Source organism: Miscanthus floridulus, chromosome 2, assembly GCF_019320115.1.
Source record: "Miscanthus floridulus cultivar M001 chromosome 2, ASM1932011v1, whole genome shotgun sequence".
In the NCBI taxonomy this organism is placed as follows: domain Eukaryota; kingdom Viridiplantae; phylum Streptophyta; class Magnoliopsida; order Poales; family Poaceae; genus Miscanthus; species Miscanthus floridulus.
The window spans coordinates 132040090-132063915 of record NC_089581.1 but is presented as its reverse complement, the minus strand read 5'-3'; the positions used below and the strand labels follow the sequence as shown (position 1 = coordinate 132063915).

The window sequence follows — 23826 nt, the reverse complement described above, 5'->3', positions numbered from 1 at the left end:
ACAAGGGCCAGGCTCTAACACTTCACCATTTTTCATTCATTTATATGCTTATGCATACTTAGAGACAGCTCTACTTTATTTGGAGATAACGATGATTATTGGCATATCTTAATTAAGATGAAATTCTACATTTTATCCAAAAGCCGACAAGGGCCAGGCTCTAACACTTCACCATTTTTCATTCATTTATATGCTTATGCATACTTAGAGACAACTCTACTTTATTTGGAGATAACGATGATTATTGGCATATCTTAATTAAGATGAAATTCTACATTTTATCCCTCAAAGAATCGATTTCTACAATCCGTGCCAGTCAAACTTAGGTTTGACTAACTTTATAGAAAAGAGAAACAAAATATATAACATAAAATGAGCACCTTACGAAAATATATTTTATGGTAAATCTAATGATACTAATTTGATTTCATATATTTCAAATTTTTTTAGAAATTCAATCAAAGTTTAAAAAGATTGACTTAAAACAACTCTAGGAATCTATTATTCAGCGACAGATAGAGTATACACTATGCTAGTATATATATTTCTGAATAATATGCTTGTCCTAAATATCAGTATTTAGGGTGTGTTCGGATGTACGAATCATTTCGGTTTCTCACATGAAACACTAAAATTTGCGCCAAACAGTGGTTGCACTTTTGTTTGTTGCCCGAAATCGGCTGGAACTAATTTACTAGTTTTGCCTGCGCAGGTGAAACGCACAAAACCCAATTTCACGTGATTCTCTTTGTTGCCTTTCCTCTGTACTTAACAGTAATATCTTTTAGTTAACCCTTTTAAGAGTGCAACAAGTTAAAGTGGATTATATTTAAGTTGCTCTATACACACAAAAAGTTCTGATAATTTTTTGAAACGTATTTTCATTTATATGAATTTCTTTATGCAAAGATATTTTTATTGAATTAGAATCTAGCCTCCTAGTCAAATGGTTTAACGACTGATTTATCATCAAAACATTTTCATCGAAAATGTTTCTTGAGAGAATCTAGATTCAAAACATTTCTATAAGAATTTAGATCCCTATCAAATGCACCCTTGGTAAGAGATTATGTACAACATACAGGCATTTGTATGTGAATCGAAACACCCTTCTTTATGCAAATCAACGTTAGCGATAGATAGAAACATAGTACGTTTTCCCCTATTTTCACGGTTTGGCTATTTTGAAGTTAGGAATTTTTTTTGCATCCATCTAGAGCAGTCCAATAAGGTACTACGCTGTCTTCAAATATGTTAGTGTATGATCATTACAGGGATACGTATGTTCTTAGAGGGAAATCCATACAGCAACTTTTCATGTTGGAACCTTGATGCCGTCTCGTTTTCCCCCCCGAAAAATTACATTTACATGGACGACACATGCATACATTTGCATCACTCACATACCCGCAGGACCAGATGTCACAAACTACACGCACACGAACACACAACTATTGCAGCTGAAACCACAAGTAGATGTATGAAATAAACCAGGAAGCATGCTTGCTTATCATAGGGCAAAATTAAACTATCTAACTCCCACGCTTTCGACTGTCAGCCTTGTAATTTTCCTTTCTCAGTTTCACTTGCTGAGAATTGAGATAAGCTTATGATACCAATGAAGGTTAGCCATTCTATTGACTCATCTCTGACAACAAATTATCTATCCTCGGTGAAGATGATAAACCACTCTCTTTTTTTTGGGTCTCCGAACACAAGGTTCTATTTCATCATGCGCTCCGAGCAAATTGTTAGAATTAGACAACAGTTAGTGATCCATTAGCAAATACTGTCTTCACCGAAGGCAAAGGGACATGTCCTTTGGTGAAAAGACCTAAGACCCCTTCATTGTATCCATTGGAGAGGGACATGTCCTAATTCCTATACTCAAGGTCCCTCCAAAATTGCTAGTAAGTCCTAAGTTAACAAGATAATTTGTATCACCAGTGCCGATGCATGACTCAACCGTCCTGTTCTTCAAAGTATGCTGTTATGGCTTTCAGCTTTCCATTGAGGAAGTTCTTCTCGACCTGCAGAGAGAGACCATTGTGACATCTATAGGAAAAGTCGGCTTGGCACAAAATCAGCAAAAATGGACTTACCTCAACCGCCCATGGGGGATCCACAGACAAGGACATGTCAGCCAATTGGGTTAGGTCAATGTTGCGAGGAAGAAACATCACTACTCTTGAAGCTATCATAGTACCAAGTTTAAAAAGAGAGTACCTAAAGAGTTCAACAATGAGTATAGTCGATCAACGAAAAAATAAGTAAACATCAATGAGCACAAACTGAAAGAAAATACTCTCTTAAAACTAGAAACAAGGAACTAACCCATCACAAGGCATAAGCATGCTTTTCATATCATAAACATCAACTTTGGCATAGTCAGGTCCACCCCAAGGAGGCGACATGAAAGCAGTTTCTCCCTACAGAAAATAGTTTGCTTAAGCATAACCAATTAGCCCCACAAATAAATGACACCAGGAGATCTTCCTCAACCTTCCTCCCATTTATTATGTACACAAAGAAGGTACTGCCAAAAGATGGGCATCATAGAAAAATAGGCACAACTCCATGGGACCATAAAATCTCGATGTTCAAATGGAAAAAATATGATTTTTGTAGGACTTGAAGTATCAAGATATTTGTAGTGCAAGCCCCTATCCTAAAATGGGTGGGCAAATGCAACCAAGGTCAACAATAAATTCACTCTCGCAAACAGCTACAAAGACATGTAGCTGATGGAAGCGACATGCCGACATGTTGACAAACTTAAAAGAAATAATTCCAAGAAAAAGGCATTACCTTCAGATGAGGAGCTATATGTACAAAATCACCTACAATGAAATCTATGCAATCATTTACTCCATAAATGGATGCATTATTATGTGCGCAATCAATCTTTTGTGGATCAATATCAACTGCAATTACATGCTTGCACCTGGAAAAGGAATTGACATAGTTAATGTGGAACAATAAAGTTTTAGTACTGTAAAAGAAACATTGATAACATAAAATAAATCCACCTTTAGCTACACTGCAAAAAACTAAGGCTAGCTCTACTAACTCAAGTGACATGATGAGCATGCTCCAAATGTCCACAATAACACCTCCATATTAAGTAATAGTCTATTCCTTCTTCTAAAAGGACACCTCCATATATTAAATAACAGCAAAACTAGGAAGAGCCTTGCCATATTACTGGAAGCAGATGCCTTAGTTAAACTGGGCAGTAGACATAGCATACTACTTAAGGTGATATAGGCATATAGCCACTGCATTCTCGTAACATAAGCAAAATAACAGTTGCTATGCAATAGGAAGTGTTCAAGCAAATGATACAGTTGACCATCATATGATTCGATTACAAGATAACAGTGACGTACTTTGTGGCAAACTGGATGGCATTTCCACCAACTCCTGTGAAACAATCAATCATTACTCCCGCGCCAACACGAGATGCATGATGCTTTGCAATTGGCTCTGGCGTAACTGAAAACCACCCTTCTTCATCCATCTTTATACCGCTATCAAAAAGTGAGAAAAGTGAGTACCGCTGAGTCCAGTATTTGATGATGTCACTGGAGATGTCCCCTGCCATGTCTTGGCATGAATGATCTGTAGAACAATTAAAATGGCTGTTGGCAAATATGTAGAAAGAGCACAAGAACGGAACACAAGAAAATAAATATTAGGCAAATCTCACTAAGACATAGCTAACAAGGTAGTGTTCTAGAAGACCTAGTTACCTAGACATAACTTGGCAGAAAAAAAGTTACCTAGACATAAGTAGGCAATACATAGCAGTCATGCAAAGATGCATTTGCTCAAAGAAACCAATAAACTATTATGTATAAGTGCAACCTAAAATTGTAACAGGAACAAACTCCTAGAAAGCAGATGCCATATATTATTGCCTTACACGATTGAGATCTCCTTACTCTCTCTTTCTTTTTGGTGCTAGCAACTTCCTGGTTCATCTCTAACACAATAGGCGTTGAATCGCTGTACTTATTTTCAGTGTGCTGTGCTTTGTCAGAGGTAGTTATCATACTGCATAGATGAACAGAATTAACAAAAAAAAAACAATAACTTGGTAAACATTGTATAGTTTGATCTTCCCTACCTTTGATATATTGGCTTTTCAACAGGAATGTCAGATAAATCATGAATGCAGTGATCTTGTTCCTGTGCTTCTAAATGATTGTCATCACTAGCCATATCTGTGATGATGAGATTAAAGAAATGCGTGACATACTAAAACAACAACAACAAAGCCTTTAGTCCCAAACAAGAAGCTAGCATATGAGTAAATTGGAGACAGAGGTAAATGACAAAACCCCTACAAAATGGTCCCAAGAAGTACATTCATGTTCAGGTATATATTTGTTTGCACCTACAGACAGGAAATCAATGGCAATAATTAATGTCACAATAAAGGCATTGACAATTAAGGTTACTGTGATTTTGAGAATACCAAATTCCCAAAATATATATGGGCATGTTTGGATCGCGGCCTTGCAGGCAGCGTGGGTGCCAGGCACCCCAAATTGGATGCATGGGAGCGAGGACGGCGCTAGGCAAAGCTGTGTGGGGCACAACCAAACGGCCCAATACTGCAGGTATGCAATAAGATATGTCTTTCTCCTTCAGCATTTGTAGTGCAAAACTCAATACCGTGTGTAATGGATTTCACTACCTTATTATTAAATGTTCACAATCCATTGCTACATGCTCAAGTGTTACATATTGTAGAAAGTTTTATCATAGTGCATATAACTATTCGTAATGTTAACTGCAAAGGACAAGACTCAAAGTGATAATCCAAAAATTCTAGGGTTCTTACTGTTCTCTTGCAGTGCTATGCTTGTACACTGAGATCCCAGTTCAACTAGCTCTTTAGTGGTATCTGGGCTACAATATGATGCAAAATCCTCCAATCCTTCAGGAGGATACCATGTGGACTCTTGTGTCTGGATGTTGTAAAAATAATACCGACTATAGAATGGATCCCAGACAACCCTCCATTCACCATAGTCATAGTAAAAGTTGTTGGCAGAATTTTGTGCATGCTCATCAATAGAAGATGGCTCTGCCAAACTTAGACTAGCTTCTTGGCCAACACCATTATTATCATGGGGTACTGACAGAGTTTCTTCAGATGTTTGATCTTCCCTTGTGGACACTATTTCTTCCTGATAAATGCCGACACAGGAATGTGTAGATTCACCACCAACACAGTCATGCCTTGACATCTCTTCAGAATCTAGCAACACGCTGTCAGAAGCTTGATTTTCTTGAATTGAATATTTTTCTTTTGCTGGGTTGCCCAAGTTATCAGACAGCTCAAAAGTCCCAAGTTCAGTGAACTGATTTTTAGCATCACAGCCAGGGGCTTTGTCAGCAGAGTAGATGGTGCTACAGCCAGACTCTTCTTGTTCTTCAACACAAGGACTGTCTTCCCTAAGCATCTTGTCAGTGTCATCAATGCAGGGTTCATTGTGACCCAGCGGAGTCCCAGATAAATTGCATGAGTGCATGTGCTCCATAACATCCAATGACTCATCAGTACTTTCTCTATCTTCAGTATTGGCACATATCCTCCCAGCATCATTGATTTGAGTGTTTGCTGCTTTGAGCGGTGCTTGTCTTCCTTTTTTCTTTCCCTTGTTGCCTGTGTTCTTGTTCTGCAATGCATAAAGGAGTTAAGCAATGGAACCGGTAGGGGAACAGTAACATGGCGTCGCATTATGTGAGCACTGACCACTTTACTTGTGCTGAATGAAACAGGAAGCCCCAAAGAACCCATGAGGTTGGCCAATTCCAAATCTTCAACAAACGAATGGCCTACTGATAGACAGATCATATACACAGTAAGAAATCGGTTGACACATAAGGGAAAAGGAAAAATAACTGCTACTGATTTTACTATTACAATGTTATGTGTGGGCAATATGACATAAAATGAGCATGGAGCCATGAACAGATGTTGCAACAATGACTCAAATTGTCAACGCCAGCTTTCCCTTCCTACAGTAATCCCGTGGTGATTTGGCCTCCCATTTGATCCACAACATGTCACCAGGAATGTGGAACTGTGCCACGTTCCTTGCCCTGGGGGTGTCATCCCCATTCCAGGAATGCAGGAACAATGTCATCCCGGCCTTTTCGGACACTTTCACAAGTAGCATACCATGTCCCTAGATCACATTGACCCTGGGAGCTTGGCGAATGTGATCCACAATCTTAGCCACCACGCCCCATCTCCTATGATCTCACAAGCACTAGACAGGAAGGGGTCAGCCCCTGTAATAGTACTAAAGGTATATTGTGACTTTAGTTAAAGATTTGACCCTTCTCTATTGGATGCTGAGTGGTTGCCTGTTCATAAGAATACATCTACTTTTCTTTCACTAGCGCCAGTGAACTTATCAACTAAGGCAGACCTGAAGTCTATCCAGGTCCCACGTCAGGCAACAGAAATCAGGTGACCAATAAAATCTCTTGATTCAATTATAAACAGGACCCCCCCCCCCCCCCCCCCCCCAAAAAAAAAAAGAAAAAGAAAAAGAAGAAGAAGAAGAAGCATCATTTAATCCAACGAAGAGACAGTGGCCTGAAAACTGGTGGTGTGGAAGCATGCCGAGATTCAGATTCTTAAGATTTTTCAAATGAAATGATTTCTTTCCCTAATGGGTTGTTTCCAACAAAAAAGTAACATACATTGTAACATCCTCTGTATAGAAAATTGACCAAAGAAGATACTACAATACAAGGAAAATGCATCTGACCTTTGTCAGTGCCATTGGATGCTTCATTGCATGTTTTATCTGTATGAGAGTCCTGAAAAGTTGAAGGTCGTCAAATTGCTATGTACCTTATAGACCTCATAGGAATTTGTTGGACACAGCATAGAAGTAGCAAACTTGACATAGTCTGCTAAGCAGCTAAGTTTATTGACTCTTTCACAACAAAATGAATTCCTCAGAAGAGTAAAAATGATTCTGAAATCACTAAATTAATTTAAAATGTTTTAATAAGATAATGCTGTTGGTCTATACATGATCTAGTCCACACCTTCACAGGTTTTCCTCTCAAAGGAGATCGAAGTGTAAAGCAAACCATTCATCAGTTTGATCAACAAATAACTGACATATCAGAATCAAGAAGAGAAGTGCAGCGGATTAATGCTTAGTTCAGCAATCATCACTGAAGCCACAATTGTTTAAGACAACTTAATTTTCCAAAAAGATCATCGGTAAATAATTAAATAAAGCACTACAAGGAAGTGTTATGTAGCAAGCTTCCATGTCAACAATGTGCTTTCAAGAAAAATGATACTCGAAGAGCGGTCACTGGAAATGTTTAGTATGGTTCTCTAACCTGACCAGGCAGAATCATTTCAAGGTCCAGGATTATTTCCTGGTAGAACTAGGAGAAATAGTTATGCACTTATCGGTAGTCTGTCAGAGATGTGCCCAGGGTATTTTGTCATATCATATAAGAACTTTGTTTAAAGTGCATGCGACCATTAACATTCTGTACAGGCTACTGTTTGGGCGCAATGCACAAACCACAACACAAAACGAATTCCCTGTGTTAACTAGACTCTTGGGCAAGCCTGAAATTATGTGTTTGGCCTTCTTGCTCAATAATACAGATGGCAAGAAGTTAGCAGTAGCCCGACGAGGTTAGCCAGATACTATTGGAAGCACAAGCGCCCCCCCCCCCCCCCCCCCCCCCCCCCCCCCCCAACTCATCAGAAAGCTTAAAGAGTGAGCTACACCAAAGCGGATCAGAGACCGTACCACGAGAGCACCCTCCGCCGAGCGCCAGTTCTTCTGGCCATGGTGAGGTCCAGCGCCATACGAATCGTCCCTGCAGGGAGAGAGCAGTTTGAGGAGACGGGACACTCCTCGCAAACGGCAAACCCTACGCTGAGAAGCGGGTAGGGGAGACAGGAGACTTACCAGAGGTATACTTCGGTAAGCCGGAAGAGCTGCCCCAGCTTCCGTATCGCCGGGGAGTCCTCCGTCGTCGCCGGCATCGCGTGCGGGAAACGGCTCAAACGGCGGCGGCGCCCGAGCAAACAGGGGAGTCACACCCGAGCAAACCCGTGGCTGTCTTCCCGCTGCATTTGCCCCTGCTGCCAAACTAGCCCGTAGGGTGTGGAGGAGAGGCTGGGTAGGCCGGATTAGAACCCACCAGCATTCATGGGCTGGCAGCCTGGGATCGCTTCCAGGCCGGAGTGACCCCGTGGACCGGGCGGCATTCCTAGCTAACCCTGGGCAGTTGCTCAAAAAAAAAAAGAGAGAGAAAAAGCTAACCCTGGGCCAGGCTAACTGATGAAGGCCTATCGGAGTTTCTTCTGGGCTAGGCCAACCCAATGGCCCCATCGCTCCCATGAGTCCCATCGCTCTCCATCATGCTCTCGGTCAGTTCCGCCGCCAGGATATCTGGATATGCCACTTGCCACGGCGTACCACTGCCACACCGCAAATGAGCACCGCCGACGGGGAATTCGAAGCAGGCCAGGCCGGAGTTGGCAGTTGGGCACCGCCGCTCGTTCCGGCGGACCCCCACGCCGAGGCACAGATGCCGCGACGGGTGAATAGGAATCTTTTTCCTTCACCCACTAGGCGACGACATCGCCTGCCTAAACAACTATCGGAGCAGTTGCGCGGATGCTCATTCCAAAACAAAAGTCTTCGTGATTGCAATGCCAGTGATGGTGACGGGGATGCCCGTCTTTCCAAGCATTCCAAAACAAAAGCATTACGCTAATTAATTCAACCAGAGCATTCGGGCTCTGAGAGCAGAGGGAGGGAGGGAGGGAGGGAGAAGGCGCGATGGTTGAGCCTGCCGTTTCCGCGGTGGCCAGGAGCATCAGCAACCTTGCTGCTCAGGAAACTACGCTTCTCTGCGGAGTCACCCTCGAAGCCGGTTCTTGAAAGATGAGCTGCAGCGGCTGCAGTGCTTCCTCAAAGACGCCGACACCAAGCAGAGATCCGGGAATCAGAGTGCCGCTGTCTGGGTTAGCCAGATCAGAGACGCCGCGTACGAAGCCGAGAACGTCATCCAAGTCTTGGACTACATGGAGAAGAGGAACAGGATCCGGAAGGGCTTCGCCGGTGCCGTTTCAAGGTACGCTGGCTTACCAAGTGACCTGATTACCCTCCACAATCTGAAAGTGCGAACCGTTTGAGAATTCTTGATTTGGGTAACGCCGAGGTAGGATACAATTGGAAGGGTTAGTGCGCAACCTAAATGTAAGCCTCCCACGGAGTACTTATATGGAAGATCCATTTTAGGTGCCAATTTAAGTATCCTCTCTCCTAAAGACTCATTTGTAGAAATGTTGTCTTTTGTATTTTGTTGTTGGAGAAGATAAAAATAGGTATTGAACACTTTGTCTGTAGCGTTACCTAAAGGACAAATGAGTCTTAATTTTGGATCGCGGTTGTTGGGGCCAATCTTACGTGGTGGGTGATGTGTCTCCACAAGATTACGATTTTATACCTCAAAATGCACATGACGTTACTGTTGTCGGCTTCGAGGATGAGCAGAACCAAGTAGTTGAAAATTTAATTGAAATGGATAACAAGCTTAGTGCCGTCTCCATAGTTGGAATGGGTGGAGCAGGAAAAACTACACTTGCCAGAAAAGTCTGCACTTCAGATAAAATCAAACAACACTTCGATAGAATTGCTTGGGTGACTGTATCTCAGAAGTTTAAGGGTGTCAATTTGTTGAAGGATGTTATGAAACAAATCATGGAGGGTACATACATGGGCAGAGAAATTGGTGAGATGCAAGAGTATGAACTGGGAAAGAAGATACGAGGCTTTCTTACAGAGAAACGATATTTAGTTGTGCTTGATGATGTGTGGACAACAGATACATGGAACCAAATAAATAGAGTGATGCTAACCACCAGGAAGATTGATGTTGCACATCATATTGAAATGCCAACCTATGTTCGCAAACTGAACCTCTTGGATGATGAAAGAAGCTGGGAACTTTTTAGCAGCAAAGCTTTACCACCATACAAAAAGTCCTTGATACATAACATGGACGAGTTCGAAGAACTAGGGAGAAAGCTTGCAAAGGAATGTAATGGACTACCACTTGCACTTCCTGTTTGGGGGGGTGGGGTGGGGCTATCTATCAAAGAATTTGACTGCAGGAGTATGGTCGGATATACTATCAGATTGGACATTTGCTATAGATGGACACATAATGAGAGACGTACTTGCTCGAAGTTACAATGACTTGCCAAATCACTATATAAAATCTTGCTTCCTCTATCTTGCGATCTTCCCTGAGGATTACTCCATATCCGTTTCAGATCTTATCGACTTGTGGATAGCAGAAGGCTTCATTGAAAGTACACCAAAGCACAAAATGGAAGAAACAGCACGCAGGTACGTAACTGAGCTAGCTCAAAGAAGCTTGGTTCAAGTTGTTAGTCAAAGCAAGGTCTGTGGATTCATGATACTTTGCGTGATTGGTGTGTAGAAGAAGCAAGATATGTTGGTTTCATTGATGTCATCGACAGCACTACAGGTTATCGACAGCACTACAGGTTAGGCTTCCGCTCCATTCTTTTTGTATATAGTTCTTTCATTTGAAAGTACTTGATAACTTCTGCCTCCTTACTGACCTGTTGCGTACTCCGAAAATTGAAGTTCATGTTGGTGAATCATCATCCAATACTGTGGTATCCTATCGTTCATCTTTTCAAAACTACTATGATGGTAATGGTAACGTGTTCCCAGCAACACCTAATCTCCGAGCTCTGGTTGGCTTTGAATTTTCATCATTCTCCTTGCCTAAGTTGAAGTTCTTAAGAGTTCTCCATGTAGAAAAATCGAACCTAATGAATTTCCATAGGGCAGTCATTGGGTGTATCCACCAAAGGCATCTCAGGTTGAAAGAGTGTACAGAGGTCACTCTCCCTTCTACCATTGGACTATAGATATGGAGAAAATTCCTTATTTGACACTGGAAAAATGAGTCGTTCCTTTATTGGCCCTGAAATTTTCTTCGTTCCCTATTTGACACTCACTTCAACTTTCATCCTTAATTTGACACTACCGTCCGTTCTGTTAGCTTCTCCCGTTAGTAACCATGGGCCACGCTGTCAGATAATATCTTTTGGGTCCAAACTACCCTCCTTCCTCTCCCGTTTCTCTTCTCTCACAGGTCTCCCGTTCCTTCTCATTTTCTCTCCAGTGCGTCTCTGCTCCAACCCTAGACAAAACCGGCGTGGCAGATTGAGGCGGCGGCCGGCCGTCGGCTCCCTCGAGCGAGGCGAGATGGCTGCGGCGAGCCCCCCCTGCCCCGGCGGGGCGCGGCGGCTGCAAGGAGCCCCCCCCCCCTGGCGGGGCACGGAGGCTGCACAGAGCCGCCCTAGGCGGAGCGTGGAGGTTGCTGTGAGCCAGGGCGCCGAGGGTGCAGGTAGCTTGCACGAGCAATGCAGAAAAAGTTCAGTAGCTTGCACGAACTGCTAGTGTTAGGTTCAGTATACCTTGTGCAACTTTTAGTGGAACAAGTGATGAATTAGGTGTTGTCCAAGTAAAGGATTGGTGGTGTTGTTTTGCGGATCTTCCAGGGAGAATGTAGTGATAGTGTATGGATATCTAGTAACCTGAATATGGAAATGGCTGAAAATATTTTCGATGAAATGATAAGCAAGAGCTATAAACCTGATCTCTATACGTATCGTGTTCTTATTGATGGGTCATGCAAGGCACAGATGAATATCTATCCTAAGTTCGTAATAACTCAGAGATGAATGCTATATTGAATTGAAGCCATGTTTGTTTAATTCAAAATGCAGGGAGCACGCTCGGGCGGGCTTCGGGGGGCCATGGAGGGTCTGATAATGCTGGCACAAAACCAGACTGGCTCCTTGAAGGGTGAGTGCTTAATGCCTTCGATTCATCTAAGCAGTGCAAAAGTTATGTGCAAGTAGCAGTGTTGATTCCTTAGATTGTTCTTTTCATTTGCAGGATGAATCCAAATTCAACATATTTGTTAGAAATTAGACTGTTTGGCAACAAAAAGAGAGTTAGAAAGAATTTTAGATGTTTCTGTTTTGATATGACTATTGATTCAGATTTGATTTGACAAACTATAAGGATTTACTTGAAAAGATTGTAGAGAAGTACCCGCCTGGTTATTTGAAAGTTGCTCATCTTCAGTACTATGATCATGATATGAAAGAATTCCCTGAAGTTTATTCTGACCAAGATTTGTTGTCTATTTTGAGAAAAATTCAAAGACAAAGGTTGTCGACATGTTCATTTCTTACTGTAATCCCTCTGAACCATTTGAGCCCATCAAAGGTGGCATAGTGATGTGCAAATATAGAATGCAGCTAAGAATATTGCAGAAGATGAGGATAGGTACCTTTGCAACCCAGTACCAAAGAATGAGCATGTAGGTGTTGATGAGGAGGTCATGTACTTAGAGAAGACACCTTGTGAAGATACAAATATGGATATTATTGTGCATAAGGATCAAGACAGAAAAGGATGAGAGTGAGGAAGAGAAAAAGGAAAATGGAACCTAATAAAAAGAAAACCACCATTCCTATGCTGCCACTTGATAGCCCTGCAATGGGCACAAGAAGCAAAATGGTGGATCCTGCTAGCCCTGCAATGAGCACAAGAAGCAAAAGAAGGCTCAGCCTGTGATCCTCATGTATCTGTGAACTTGCATGTGAATTTGAACTCCTGTGAACTTGCATGTGAATTTGAACTCCTATGAACTTGCATGTGAATTTGAACTCCTATGAACTTGCATGTATATGTGAACCGTTATGTTTTTGAAGTTAATGTGGTGCCGGTCTGTGAACTTGCTATATCATGTGTCATTATCATGTTGTATAAATGTTGAAATAAATGTTGTATAAATGTGTTAAAATGATGTTGTATAATGTTGAAAAAAAGAAGAAAAAACGGCTTGCCAGCTTCTGCAAACTAGCCACCACCAAAAAAAGAAAATAAAAAAGCGGCGAAGCAAATTTGAGAGGAAAAAAAACCTACGCCCGCTTCTGATGCATGCGCCCAGCTGCAAAAAAAAAGACCAGCCAGCGTCTGCATACATCTAGGGGCAAAAACGTCTTTTTAACAGCCAGTTAACACCGGTAGCTAATGGATTTGACGGTAGTGTCAAATTAGGGATGAAAATTGAAGTGAGTGTCAAATAGAGAACGAAAAAAATTTCAGGATAAAAAAAGGAACGACTCATTTTCCTAATGTCAAATAAGAAATTTTCTCATAGATATATGGGGCACAGACTTGGAATCAGTAGTGCCATAACTCTATATGGGACATCCCTACCCTAAGGCATGTTTACCTCGAGAGGGGATTTTCTGCACCGAGGAACCGTCCATAGAAAGAGCTTCAGTCCTTACATCTACGTATCCCTCACGAGGACAACAAAACTTTCTAGAGTGATTACATGGTGTTGTTTTTGGGCCAAATTATTAGCTCACTAGATCACCGGCTCAGGTGAGTCAACCACTTACCAGTTTTGCCGACCACGGTCGAGCACGACAGACGATGTCTGTCTGTGTTTTAAGTAAACACCAACTAGTAAATTTATATTTGTTGCACGTTGGGCTCGGATGGTGTGCTAAAAGACACAAGCTTTATACCGGTTTAGGCAGAATGTCCCTACGTCTAGTTTGCTACTGCTGCTCGTGTTATTAGCACTGAAAGGTTCATAGTAGGGGTACAAACAGTCGAGAGAGGGACATGTCCTAAGTCTCTGATGGAAAGGTTGAAAGGACGCTGAGAGCTTGGTTGCTGCTCAGCTGTGTGTTATGTGACGTGTGGTGTATTGAATTGATCCGTCCCCTTAGTGGGATGTCCTGCCCTCCCTTTTATAGATCAAGGGGGAGCAGGGACTACAAATGGGAGAAAGAAGAAAAATCAGAGGCAAAGAAAGTCCTTCGAAGGTGCCGGGTCTTCCTTTTCCTTTGAGCCTGCCCTGCTGACACGGCAGACGGTGCTAGGGATAGCACGTTCGGTGATCCTGATAGGGCCATGCTCTGGCTTCGTTCAGCAAGCGGTCACATCCCATCCCACCCCGGCGGGTGGCACAGCGCGCTAGAGCGTGGAGCTGCGACCCTACGGGGAGCAGATGGAGTAGAGGCCTCACGGTCGCTACTGTAGATGACATGAGTTTCCTCCTGGACCGTAGTGGTTGTCATATGTTTTTGTCAGGATTCATGTCCGAGGGCAAATGCCGACGCCCATAACACTGTAGGACAAATATCGGCGCCCACAACACTGTTTGGGTTCTGACATGCCTAGAAGGGCTTAAAGCGCACGTTTGGTCGTATCCTGACGGTACTTTCCTACAGGCGTGCAGAGTATAGTCCTCGGTATTGTGGTTGACTTGAGTGTCCTGCCTTATCCGTACACATAGTTATGAAGGAGTAGCGCATAGACATCGGGCGAGGCGGAGTCTGCCCTCAAATGTCGGGCGAGGCGAAGCCAGCCCTCAGACGTCGGGCGAGGCGGTGCTTGCCCTCAGACGTCGGGCGAGGTGAAGCCAGCCCTTAGTCATCGGGCGAGGCAGAGTCTGCCCCTGGACATCGGGCAAGGCAGAGTTTGCCCCTAGATGTCGGGTGAAGCGGAGCCCAGCCCCTGGACATCGGGTGAGGTGGAGCTAGCCCTCGGACATCGGGCAAGGTGGAGACTGCCCCTAGACGTCAGGCGAGGCGGAGCTAGCCCTCGGACATCGGGTGAGGCGGAGCCTGTCCTCAGACGTTGGGCGGGGCAGAGCTAGCCCTTAGTCGTCAGGCGAGGCGGAGTCAGTCTCCAGACGTCAGGCGAGGCAGAGTCTGTCCTCAAACATCGGGCGAGGCGGAGCCAGCCCTCAGACATTGGGCAAGGCGGAGCCTGTCCTCAGACATCAGGTGAGGCAGAGCTAGCCCTCAATCGTCGGGTGAGGCGAAGTCTACCCCTAGACGTCGAGCGAGGCGGAGTCTACCCCTAGATGTCGGGCGAGGCGGAGTCTAGCCCTCAGGGGTTGAGCGAGGCGGAGCTAGCCCTCGGACGTTGGGCGAGGCGAAGTCCGCCCCCAGACGTCGGGTGAGGCGGAGTCCAGCCCTCGGGGGTCGGGCGAGGCGGAGCCAACCTTCGGTCGTTTGGGCAAGAAGTGTAGTTGCGTTCTTGTCTATTCGGAAGCATCAACATTTGATGGTTATTAGCTCCTCCTCTTTGGGTACCCCGGTATTTGGTCCCCGACAATGTCCGACCACACACTATGGTCAGAGGTAGAAGAAGAGAGGGAGAACAGAGCACACACACAGTACAAGCACTAGCGTTGGTCGGAGCTCTATATAGGAGATGGCAAATCTAAACTCTCTTTGTTGAGTTGAAGTGGTAAACTATATATACAACTCTACTCATTTAGTCCTAGTACAACTATCGTGCTGTAACAGTGACTAGATAACATAGCAGGGCTGACTCTGGCGCCTGCCCCTGTATGTGGCTACAGTCCGATAGGTGAGCCATTCGGTGCCTGCCTCTATAGCGGCTATAGTACCACAGCAGGGCAGCGCCATCGTGGGTCGATATGCTTGTGACACTCGTGTGCCTGGGTTTTGGCCGCTCATAGGCCCATCCTTCGTCGTAAGACTGCCTTGGGATGGTCATCAAAACCATTGATGGGCCAGCCCTCGAACTCCTAGGCCCAGGTGGGCCGGAGGAACACTTTTTTGACTCGTATCCTTTTACTGGTAAAGAGTCCTGGTCTTCCCAGAAAGGCGAAACGTCCGACGCAACTTTGGTGGGAAAGGATAGGGATTGGGGACGCATATCCCGCGTGGTGACGTGGTGGCAAATCGTGGTAGGCGCGGAGATCTAGGCGAACGGTTGCCTTCCTCACATCCGTCGCCCTTATAAAACCAAAGGGTTCGCACCTAGGGTTTCGTACATTGCCTCCTTGCTTTGCATCTACAACCTTTGCCGCCAATCATCTAAGCCTCCCGCATCCGAATCTCAGCCGCCGTCAAGTTCGCATCCATCCACCCCAATCGTTAAATGGAGCCGTGGTGTAGATCCGATGTCACCCTCCAGCGCCTAGAGGGCCTCATTTGCCATGGCCTTCTTTGCGCACGGACCGCCGCCAAGGAGTGGCAGCTGCCCGGCAATGAGGACGCGTCACCGCCGCCCGAAGGCTACGTTGTGTCCTTTGCTCACTTCCACGAGCAGGGATTCGCCACCCCACCCACAAGTTCCTTCAGGGGTTGCTGCATTACTACATTGTGGAGCTACAACACCTTACTCCTAATGGGATCCAACACATTACGCGTTCATCGCCCTATGTGAGGGGTTCTTGGGGATTAGTCCCCACTTCGACCTGTGGCGGCATTTCTTCGCCGTCACCCTCTTGAAGAAGCGAGAGAAGAGGCAAGAGCAGAACGTGTCGATGGGATGCGCCGGCATCCAGCTCCACAACAATTGGGTCAATGAGTACCCGTCGATGCGTCTATTAACCTCTAACAAGGGGTGGCATTCGAATTGGTTCTATGTTAGGAACGATGCGGTCGCCCCCTTGCCGGAGTTCACCGGGTGCCTCATCGAAGAGGTCCCGGAATCGTGGAGGAAGTGGGGGGTTCCAGAGAAAGACAAGAAGAAAATCCAGGACCATCTCACTGCCATCTAAATTATGAAGGAGAGGGGCATGAAGGGGTTGGGGATCATCGGTGCCTACCAAGCGTGGAGAGTGGCGCCGCTGATGAGGCACACACTTCTCCTGCACATGATGGTGCCCGAAGCGTCACTCAATGGGACGGCGCTCACCGAGGGAGTGCTCTCCCCCTCCGAAGTGGCGCAGCACATCAGGGAGGCGATGGAGCCTTTGCAGGATGATGCCGGTGCCATTCTTGATTTTGTGTATTTAGTGCGGGGGCATCCTCCAATGCGGTCGGAACCAGGGTACATTGACTTCATAAGTTCTCTTTCCCCGTGCCTTCTTTTTAACTGAACTCCCGACCCCTTGATGCTGATATTGAGATAGGGGGACCAGCTGAGGAGACTTGTCTTTATGGATCGCTAGGCCCCACTACCGAAGGACCTGCTCGTGGCGGCGGCGAATCGCACCACGGCCAAGTGGTAGAAGAAGGCCAAGGAGGACGAGAGGAGGAAGAAGCAATGGAAGTTGCAGGCACGGGAGCGAGGAGGGGAGACAGACAGTGATGATGATGATGATGATGCGATGATGATGAGGATGATGAGGTAGTTGCTGACATTGAGTGGGATGACCTGATGAGCAAGGATATGCTGACAGGTATCCACTCGTCTGCGCAGGGCCCTTTCCCGTTCCACGCAGGGGGGGAAGCGCGTCTGCGGGGCCAACAGAGATGGACCAAACCATCGGCCTGCCCTAAGACATAGCAGGAGCAGGCGGGTCTACCACCATGCCTGAGGTGCCAGCGTATGGGGGTGGCCTCGTTGCCGCGCCTCAAGAGCTATCAGGCGTGGGCGGATCTGTCGCCGCACCCGCGGTGTCGGTGGAGGGGGGTGGCTCTGCTGCTGCACCCCCAGACATGAGGGAGGTGGGTCCCTCTAGCCAGGAGCAAGGGGCGGGCTCAAAACAGTCCTGCCCCGATGAGGCAGAGCAGGGGCCCAGGGGTTCATCCCCTAAATGTCTCCACCACCCAACAGCGCCAACGTAAGTCACCAGCTTTTCTGTTTTCTCTATTTTAATTGTGACTCACGCCTTTTGTTTCTTCTACAGCGTCGAGAGATGGGTTAGACAAGGCACTTCTTTAGCACTAGCGCCCAAGAAGAGCATCACCATTCAGGCAAGGCGGGGGCCATCGCCTGATGTCGCTCCAGTTTTGGGCGAGAGCGGAGCCAGTGTCACAGCCTCATCGGCCGCTCAGGCAGGTCCTGCGGACGGAGGCAGAGGCAGAGGTGATGGTGGCTATGAAGGATGGGTCATAGCCAAAAGCTATAGTGGTGGTGCTCAAAGCAGCGGCATGCCCCGTGCTACCAGCGGCCCAAGTGACGACGCTCGTCGTGGGTAGGATGGAGGGGGTCATGGCCGAGGGACCCCCGGACACCATGGTGGTTGCCGAGGAGACTAGCAGGGAGTTGTCCCTAGTCCTAACATGGGGGGCAGCCACCCACCCATGCGGGATGAGCCCCTACTCCGATGGGGGAGTTTGTAGGACCCGTCATCGGAACTCTTCACCCTCGATGATGCCACCGAGGGCATGGAGCGGGAGTCTCAACGAGGGGATCATGGCCATGCTGGAAGCTCTGAACTAGGCCAAGGGTGCCCTGCGAGACATCATCGTTCCCACTACCTAGGTATTCATTTAGTCTTGCCTCTCGCCCTCCTCTTTCTTCATCTATTTTTGTGTTCTGGCCACCGTCTTTTTTAGTCTCTTATTGCTCGTAGCCGGGAGAAATCCCTGTTCCTTCACAAACACAAGGAGGACTAGGACCGCCTCATTAATGAGGTATAGCTGCACTGGGATGTGACCACCTAGCTCAGACAGAGGGTGGCCGAGTTGACTCCCCTTGCTGCGAAGGCTGACAATCTTCGACGGTGGGAGGCCGAGGCCCGCCGGGACGCAGAGGACACCGAGAAGTCTTTTGACGAACTATTGGAGAGGGCATGTCGGGATGAGGAGGAGGCCGCCAAAGTGTGGAAGGAGCAGGACGAGCTACTCCAGCGGGATGCCAAGACCCGCTAGTGGAACATCGACTTCCTGGTTGAGGCCGAGAAGGAGCGGGATCTCAGGCTAGAAGCTAAGGAGAGGTCCGTGGCCCTAGAGTAGAGGGTGAAACTAGACGCCAAGGCGGTTGCCCGGCTTCGCAAGGAGCGAGACGAGCTATGCTAGACTACGGAGAGGCTCCGCTCGGAGCACAGTGCGGCCCGCGGGGAGTGCGACCAGGCCGTCCGAGAGTGCAACAAGGCGCAACAGAGGATCGGCTCCCTCTAGGCCGAGCTTGGGACCACGAAAGCCCAGAAGCTTGAGGCTGAGGGTGCTGCTACCAGACTAGCCATGGATCTCACCAAGGCGAGGAGTCTTCTTTAGGAGGAGAGCGACGAGCTCGATGTCCTGAAGGTTGCCCTTAGCATAGTCTGTGATGACCTATAGGTGGTGCAGGCAGAGGGGACCAGCTCGCTCATGGCCCATGCCATAGATATCATGGCGTGGGTGCACCAGCTAGAGAAGGAAGCACTTTGCTCAGGGATCACCTAAGCCTTCGCCATCGCATGCTCGCATTATGAAGAAAGCATCGACTTGGAGGCAATGAGCCTCGGTTTCACGCCTGGCTATGAAGCCTCTGAGCTAGATGAAATAGAAGCAGCGGTGACTCCTCTTGCGAAAACCCTGGCGAGCAAAGTTGAAGACATGGTTCTCCCTCGGAGGGGGTAGTTAGTCGAATAGGTCTGATGGATATTATCTGTAATCTATGGACAAGTGTCGGCTCTTTTGTATTTTGAAAATAGCTTCATAATTTCATTTCGTTTAAACAAATTCATAATTTCGTTTCGTTTGGTTGAACTTGCTTTCTTCCCTTTTTGCATTCAAAAAAGGGGCTCATGCAATCTAATCCTTCCATTCATTAAGACCGTAGGGCCCAAGGTGTGTAAGAGGGAAACTTTGATTATGCTTGTGAGCAAAGTTACCATAGCCGTCGGGGCATGGGTTTTTTGCAGTCTGACCAGGCATGCTCGGTTATTCATTCCCACAAACCTTGCAACTAACCTTAATGTGAGGAAGAGGTCCGATGCAGCGATTATTTCAAAAAAGGGGGTATTTATACCTTTATCAGCCCCTGAGTTTGATCCGACCCCTTGCGGTTGCTGGGGTCGAATGTCACTAGAGACCGAAGAGAGGATAGCGAAACTACTCTTGTATTCGCACGTATCCCTTCCTTAGGATTTTAGCTATTGTTCTATGACCATGCATTCAGTCTCCTTGCAAGTCCAACCTCCCTAGAGCCCCCACGCATGGCGAGGATTCGGTCAAGGGTTGGCTCATTTTTGTGATTGTTGCCCTGTCAATGTTTTTCACAACCGGAGGGGTTGAGGCGACGTCACTTGCCTCAATGGCTCAAGTGATGCACTTAATGAGCTCACTAATGGGGATGTTCAAACAAAATCTAGTCCCATCGCTCGTGACAGGGTCGGCAAAGCCCTCGGGTGGCATTTCTGTTGCTCCTTAACACGCCTTCCAACAGATTCCCCCTTAATGGGGATTCTATGGGCTCGGCTAGAGGCTAGATCAAACAAGAAGGTTGAGATGACTGTAACACCTCTGGTGTTTTGACCTGGCACTAAAAATTGACATGTCATCATGTGCATTGCAAAGCATTCATATAGTATAAAGTTTTGAATGCATTCACTAAATAAGGTTTATTTCATAATGTTGTTATTTCATGTGATGTGTTTCAAAAACCCTAAATAAAGATCATGACCACAAGGGTCAAATTTCATGTGATCATGTGAGGCCATGTGTCATTTGACTCAAATAACCCTAATGGGCCATGTTACTGGTCAAAAATCAAAATTTAAGTAAAAGGAAGACAAATCAATTTTGAATTCAAATTCAATTTATAAAAGTCCTTTTTACCCCTTTTGACTAATTCAAAATCCATGTGGAATTTGGGGTTGAGGCAAAAAGAAAAGTTGGAGATTATTTTATGTAGATCAACTTTGGTATTCAAAGTTTTTCAAGTTTACATATAAAATTTGGAGTAATTTTGAAATGATTCAAATGCTCAAATGCACCCCAAATTCAAATTTCAAAATGGAGGTAGAATTTGAAAATATTTCTAGAAGCAAAGTTGTAGAGTTTGAAAAATTGAACAACTTTCAGTTTTGGAGATTTTCAACTTCTTTAGAAAATTTGTGAGTAATTTGAAAAATGGACGCAGTGGCAGTTTTGTAATTATTTCAAAAATCAACCTCCACCTCTCTGCTTGCCGCCGGCGCCACGCGGAGGTCACCACCGATCGGATTTCTCCGCTTCTTCGCATGTTGACATGCAGCCGGTGCCGTGGCGAGCGCGGGCGTGCGCTGTCGACGCCGGGCAACACCTTCCCGGCTATAAATAGCAGCCGCCGCCGTCGTCATTCCCGTTTTTCCCCTTCTGCTCTGCTCCACCGCCAGCTTGCTCCGCCGCTCGCCGTAGCCTCCGTCGAGCAGCATCCGTCGTGCCCAGCTATGCCTACGCGATCACCTTGGCCTTGCGCTTCTCTGCGGCTTGCCTATGCCACTTGGGTTGGCCGGAGTCGCTCGGCGCAACTGCTTCTTCCCCGAGCCCGGCCGGAGCTCCGCCACCATCGCCTCGACGTGGCTAGGCCATTCCAGACCATCTCTGCCTTCACCAAGCCCACCGACGTGACCGTGGTGAGCCACTGAACGTGAAGTTCACTTCGCTTTTGACTCTACCGCAGTCTTGCCGGGGTTACGCCGTGTGCCGATGTGCTCGAGCCGCCATGGCCGACATGGGGTCTTCTCCGGTGTACCTTCTGCCATTCCAAGGATGGGGATGGGTTCGTAGTAGGGTGTAGATCATTTTGGTGAGGTCTGTCTCGCCGGAGCGTCACCGTCGGCGCATTTTGAGGCCGGTCAGTGAGGGCAGCGCCGCCATGACTTCTTTGAGTCACTGACAGTGGGGCCTGGCTGTCAGTGCGAGTGAGGAAGAACAGTGAAGATTTTTATTTTCTGAATTTGTGAATAGTGCTGAAACTTTGGGAATTTGTAGGAAATTCATGATAGCTCCAAAAATTCTGAAATTTTGTATGTAGCTTCTGTACATGTTCTAGTATGATTTAAAAATTTGAAACTTGAAATTTGAATAAATTTTTAATGTTCAAATATTCAGTCCATTAATTGAAAAATGCAATTTCCATGATTTTTGTAGGTCACTGTATAATTCCAAAATTTATGAAATTTGTTTTGGTACACTAATTTGTCATGAGGAATCTTACATAAAATTTTCAGGTCATTTGGAACAAGTTCATTTTTGGGCTTAATTCCAAATTAATTCAAAAATAGATAAAGACAACCCTAAGTGTTTGATTAGTGTTGGATCTTGTTTTGGTCATGTTTTGTGACTAGTAGGGTTTCAAGATCCATTTGGTCAAATCACATATGTGGTTCTTGATGGTAGGATTGCAAGTTGGTTTTGTTGGCTTGCAACGGTACCGTGAAATAAAATCTTTTGCGGGGTGTTTTTACATTTCCTGTACCATGAAAGCATCATGTTTACATTATCATCATGTTAAAGCATATGTTATCATTTCATGTAGAACCCGAGAGTGAAACGATTCTAGTTGAGCAAGTTCTGGAAGAATCCCCGGTTGTCACGGGATTCGATAATCATGGTACTGATCCGGAACCTAAGACCGTCAACGAAGGCAAGCCCCGATTTATGCATTAAGCCATTACCTTGTTTACTTTGAAAAGTTTATCACCTATGTTACTTATTGCATTAAGTTGTTTAATTCAAATGGTACCTACTTGATGCATTACCTACCTTGATAATTGTTTACCATCCTTGAAGATGTTTTCATTTATAAAGGCGTAGAATGCTTAGTATGCTTTATAGTAGGCTTTCAAAGTAAAAGTTTTGATACAATCAAAGATGGCATACTGGCCAAAGAAAGAAAGAAGATAGAATGAACTAGAGACTAGTCAGGTGACTTATCTTGAATTTTGAGTAATGTTGCCGACTATGTCGCTTAAAGGCCACTCATTGTGGATCTTCTGAACGAGACACTTTGTAGTACTGGTCACATACTCTGGTAAGCCTACTTCGGCTAATCCGATACTAAGACGAATGCCCACGCACTGGGAGTGGAGAGATGGCGAGAGTAGCGTGTACCCTCGTGGCTAGAATGTGGCCGAATTTGAGGTGTGCTGTGCTCTCGGGTGGCGTGGAGACGGCTTAGTATAGGAGGATCTGGTAGCGAGGTTGATATATGCAAGATTAAGTTGTACATATGTCGTGTGATAAGGAATCCCCAGTTAGGACTTGAATCAATTCGAATTACCGGTGCTCCGCGGATATGGAGACTCGATTCATTACAGAAGCAATACAGGACTGGTGAATTACTAAAATATGAGAAAAAGAATGGCATGAGAAGGAATGGAATATAGGAAATGTATATTTAGTTGAGATAATGAACAAAAAGGACTTAGTGGTAAAACTTGAAAATAGAATGAAGAATAGTAAGCTTTTGGCAAAGAACTTTTGAATCTTGCTACATCCTTACCTTGCCCCAAACCCCTGCATCTCTAAAGTCTTACACCCCGTTACGTCGAGTTAGTCTTGTTGAGTACCTTTGTACTCAGGGTTTGTTAACCCTTGTTGCAGGTGAAACGCATGCGCAGGCTTGTTTTGGTCCCTACTGCATGTCTGTGTTTGAAGTCAATGATGATGAGGAGTGATGAATGGCCTTTGGACAAGGCACTAGTTTGTTTGATAAATAAAGTTAATGTAATATTATCCTGCTACTATGGTTGTATGACACTTATGGTATTGTAAGTTTGAAAACAACTGGTTTGTAAACTATGTTATCTTAAGACTTCCGCTATCTTTTACTCTAATGTATATATTTGAATAAACTGTTGTAATCTGCAATGACTATGATTGGGATCCTGTTTGAAAAGAGAATCGTGGATGATTCGGGTTTTCCGAGGACACCCGACAGACCTGTTGAGTTGTTGGGAACTCGTGTACGTTATCCGAGGTCTGTTAAGACAACAATAGGTGCATGTGGGCCCGATTCCTTAGGAGGTTCTGCCACAGCTGGTATCAGAGCGGTT

General features: G+C 45.6%; 1 protein-coding gene and 1 pseudogene across 4 annotated transcripts; one reads left to right on the top strand and one right to left on the bottom strand.

Moving 5' to 3' along the window:
- Positions 1 to 1359: 1359 nt before the first annotated feature.
- LOC136539709 (uncharacterized) lies at positions 1360 to 8149 on the bottom strand. Of its 4 annotated transcripts, none has more exons than XM_066531672.1 (12): positions 7974 to 8149; positions 7812 to 7881; positions 6795 to 6846; positions 5768 to 5853; positions 4850 to 5690; positions 4130 to 4226; positions 3926 to 4056; positions 3390 to 3621; positions 2809 to 2944; positions 2335 to 2429; positions 2103 to 2226; positions 1360 to 2030 (listed from the first exon to the last, which is right to left on the bottom strand). In XM_066531672.1, exons 1-12 carry the CDS (start codon positions 8048 to 8050, stop codon positions 1962 to 1964), a joined length of 2010 nt encoding a protein of 669 aa, XP_066387769.1. In that variant the 5' UTR covers positions 8051 to 8149; the 3' UTR covers positions 1360 to 1961. The 4 variants fall into 4 exon arrangements, with proteins under 4 accessions (XP_066387769.1, XP_066387770.1, XP_066387773.1 ...); XM_066531673.1 differs by having other exon boundaries at positions 5768 to 5850; XM_066531676.1 differs by lacking the exon at positions 6795 to 6846 and having other exon boundaries at positions 7974 to 8030.
- Positions 8150 to 8282: 133 nt separating this feature from the next.
- The window catches only part of LOC136537082 (putative disease resistance protein At1g50180), a 43356-nt pseudogene continuing 27812 nt past the window's right edge, over positions 8283 to 23826 (top strand).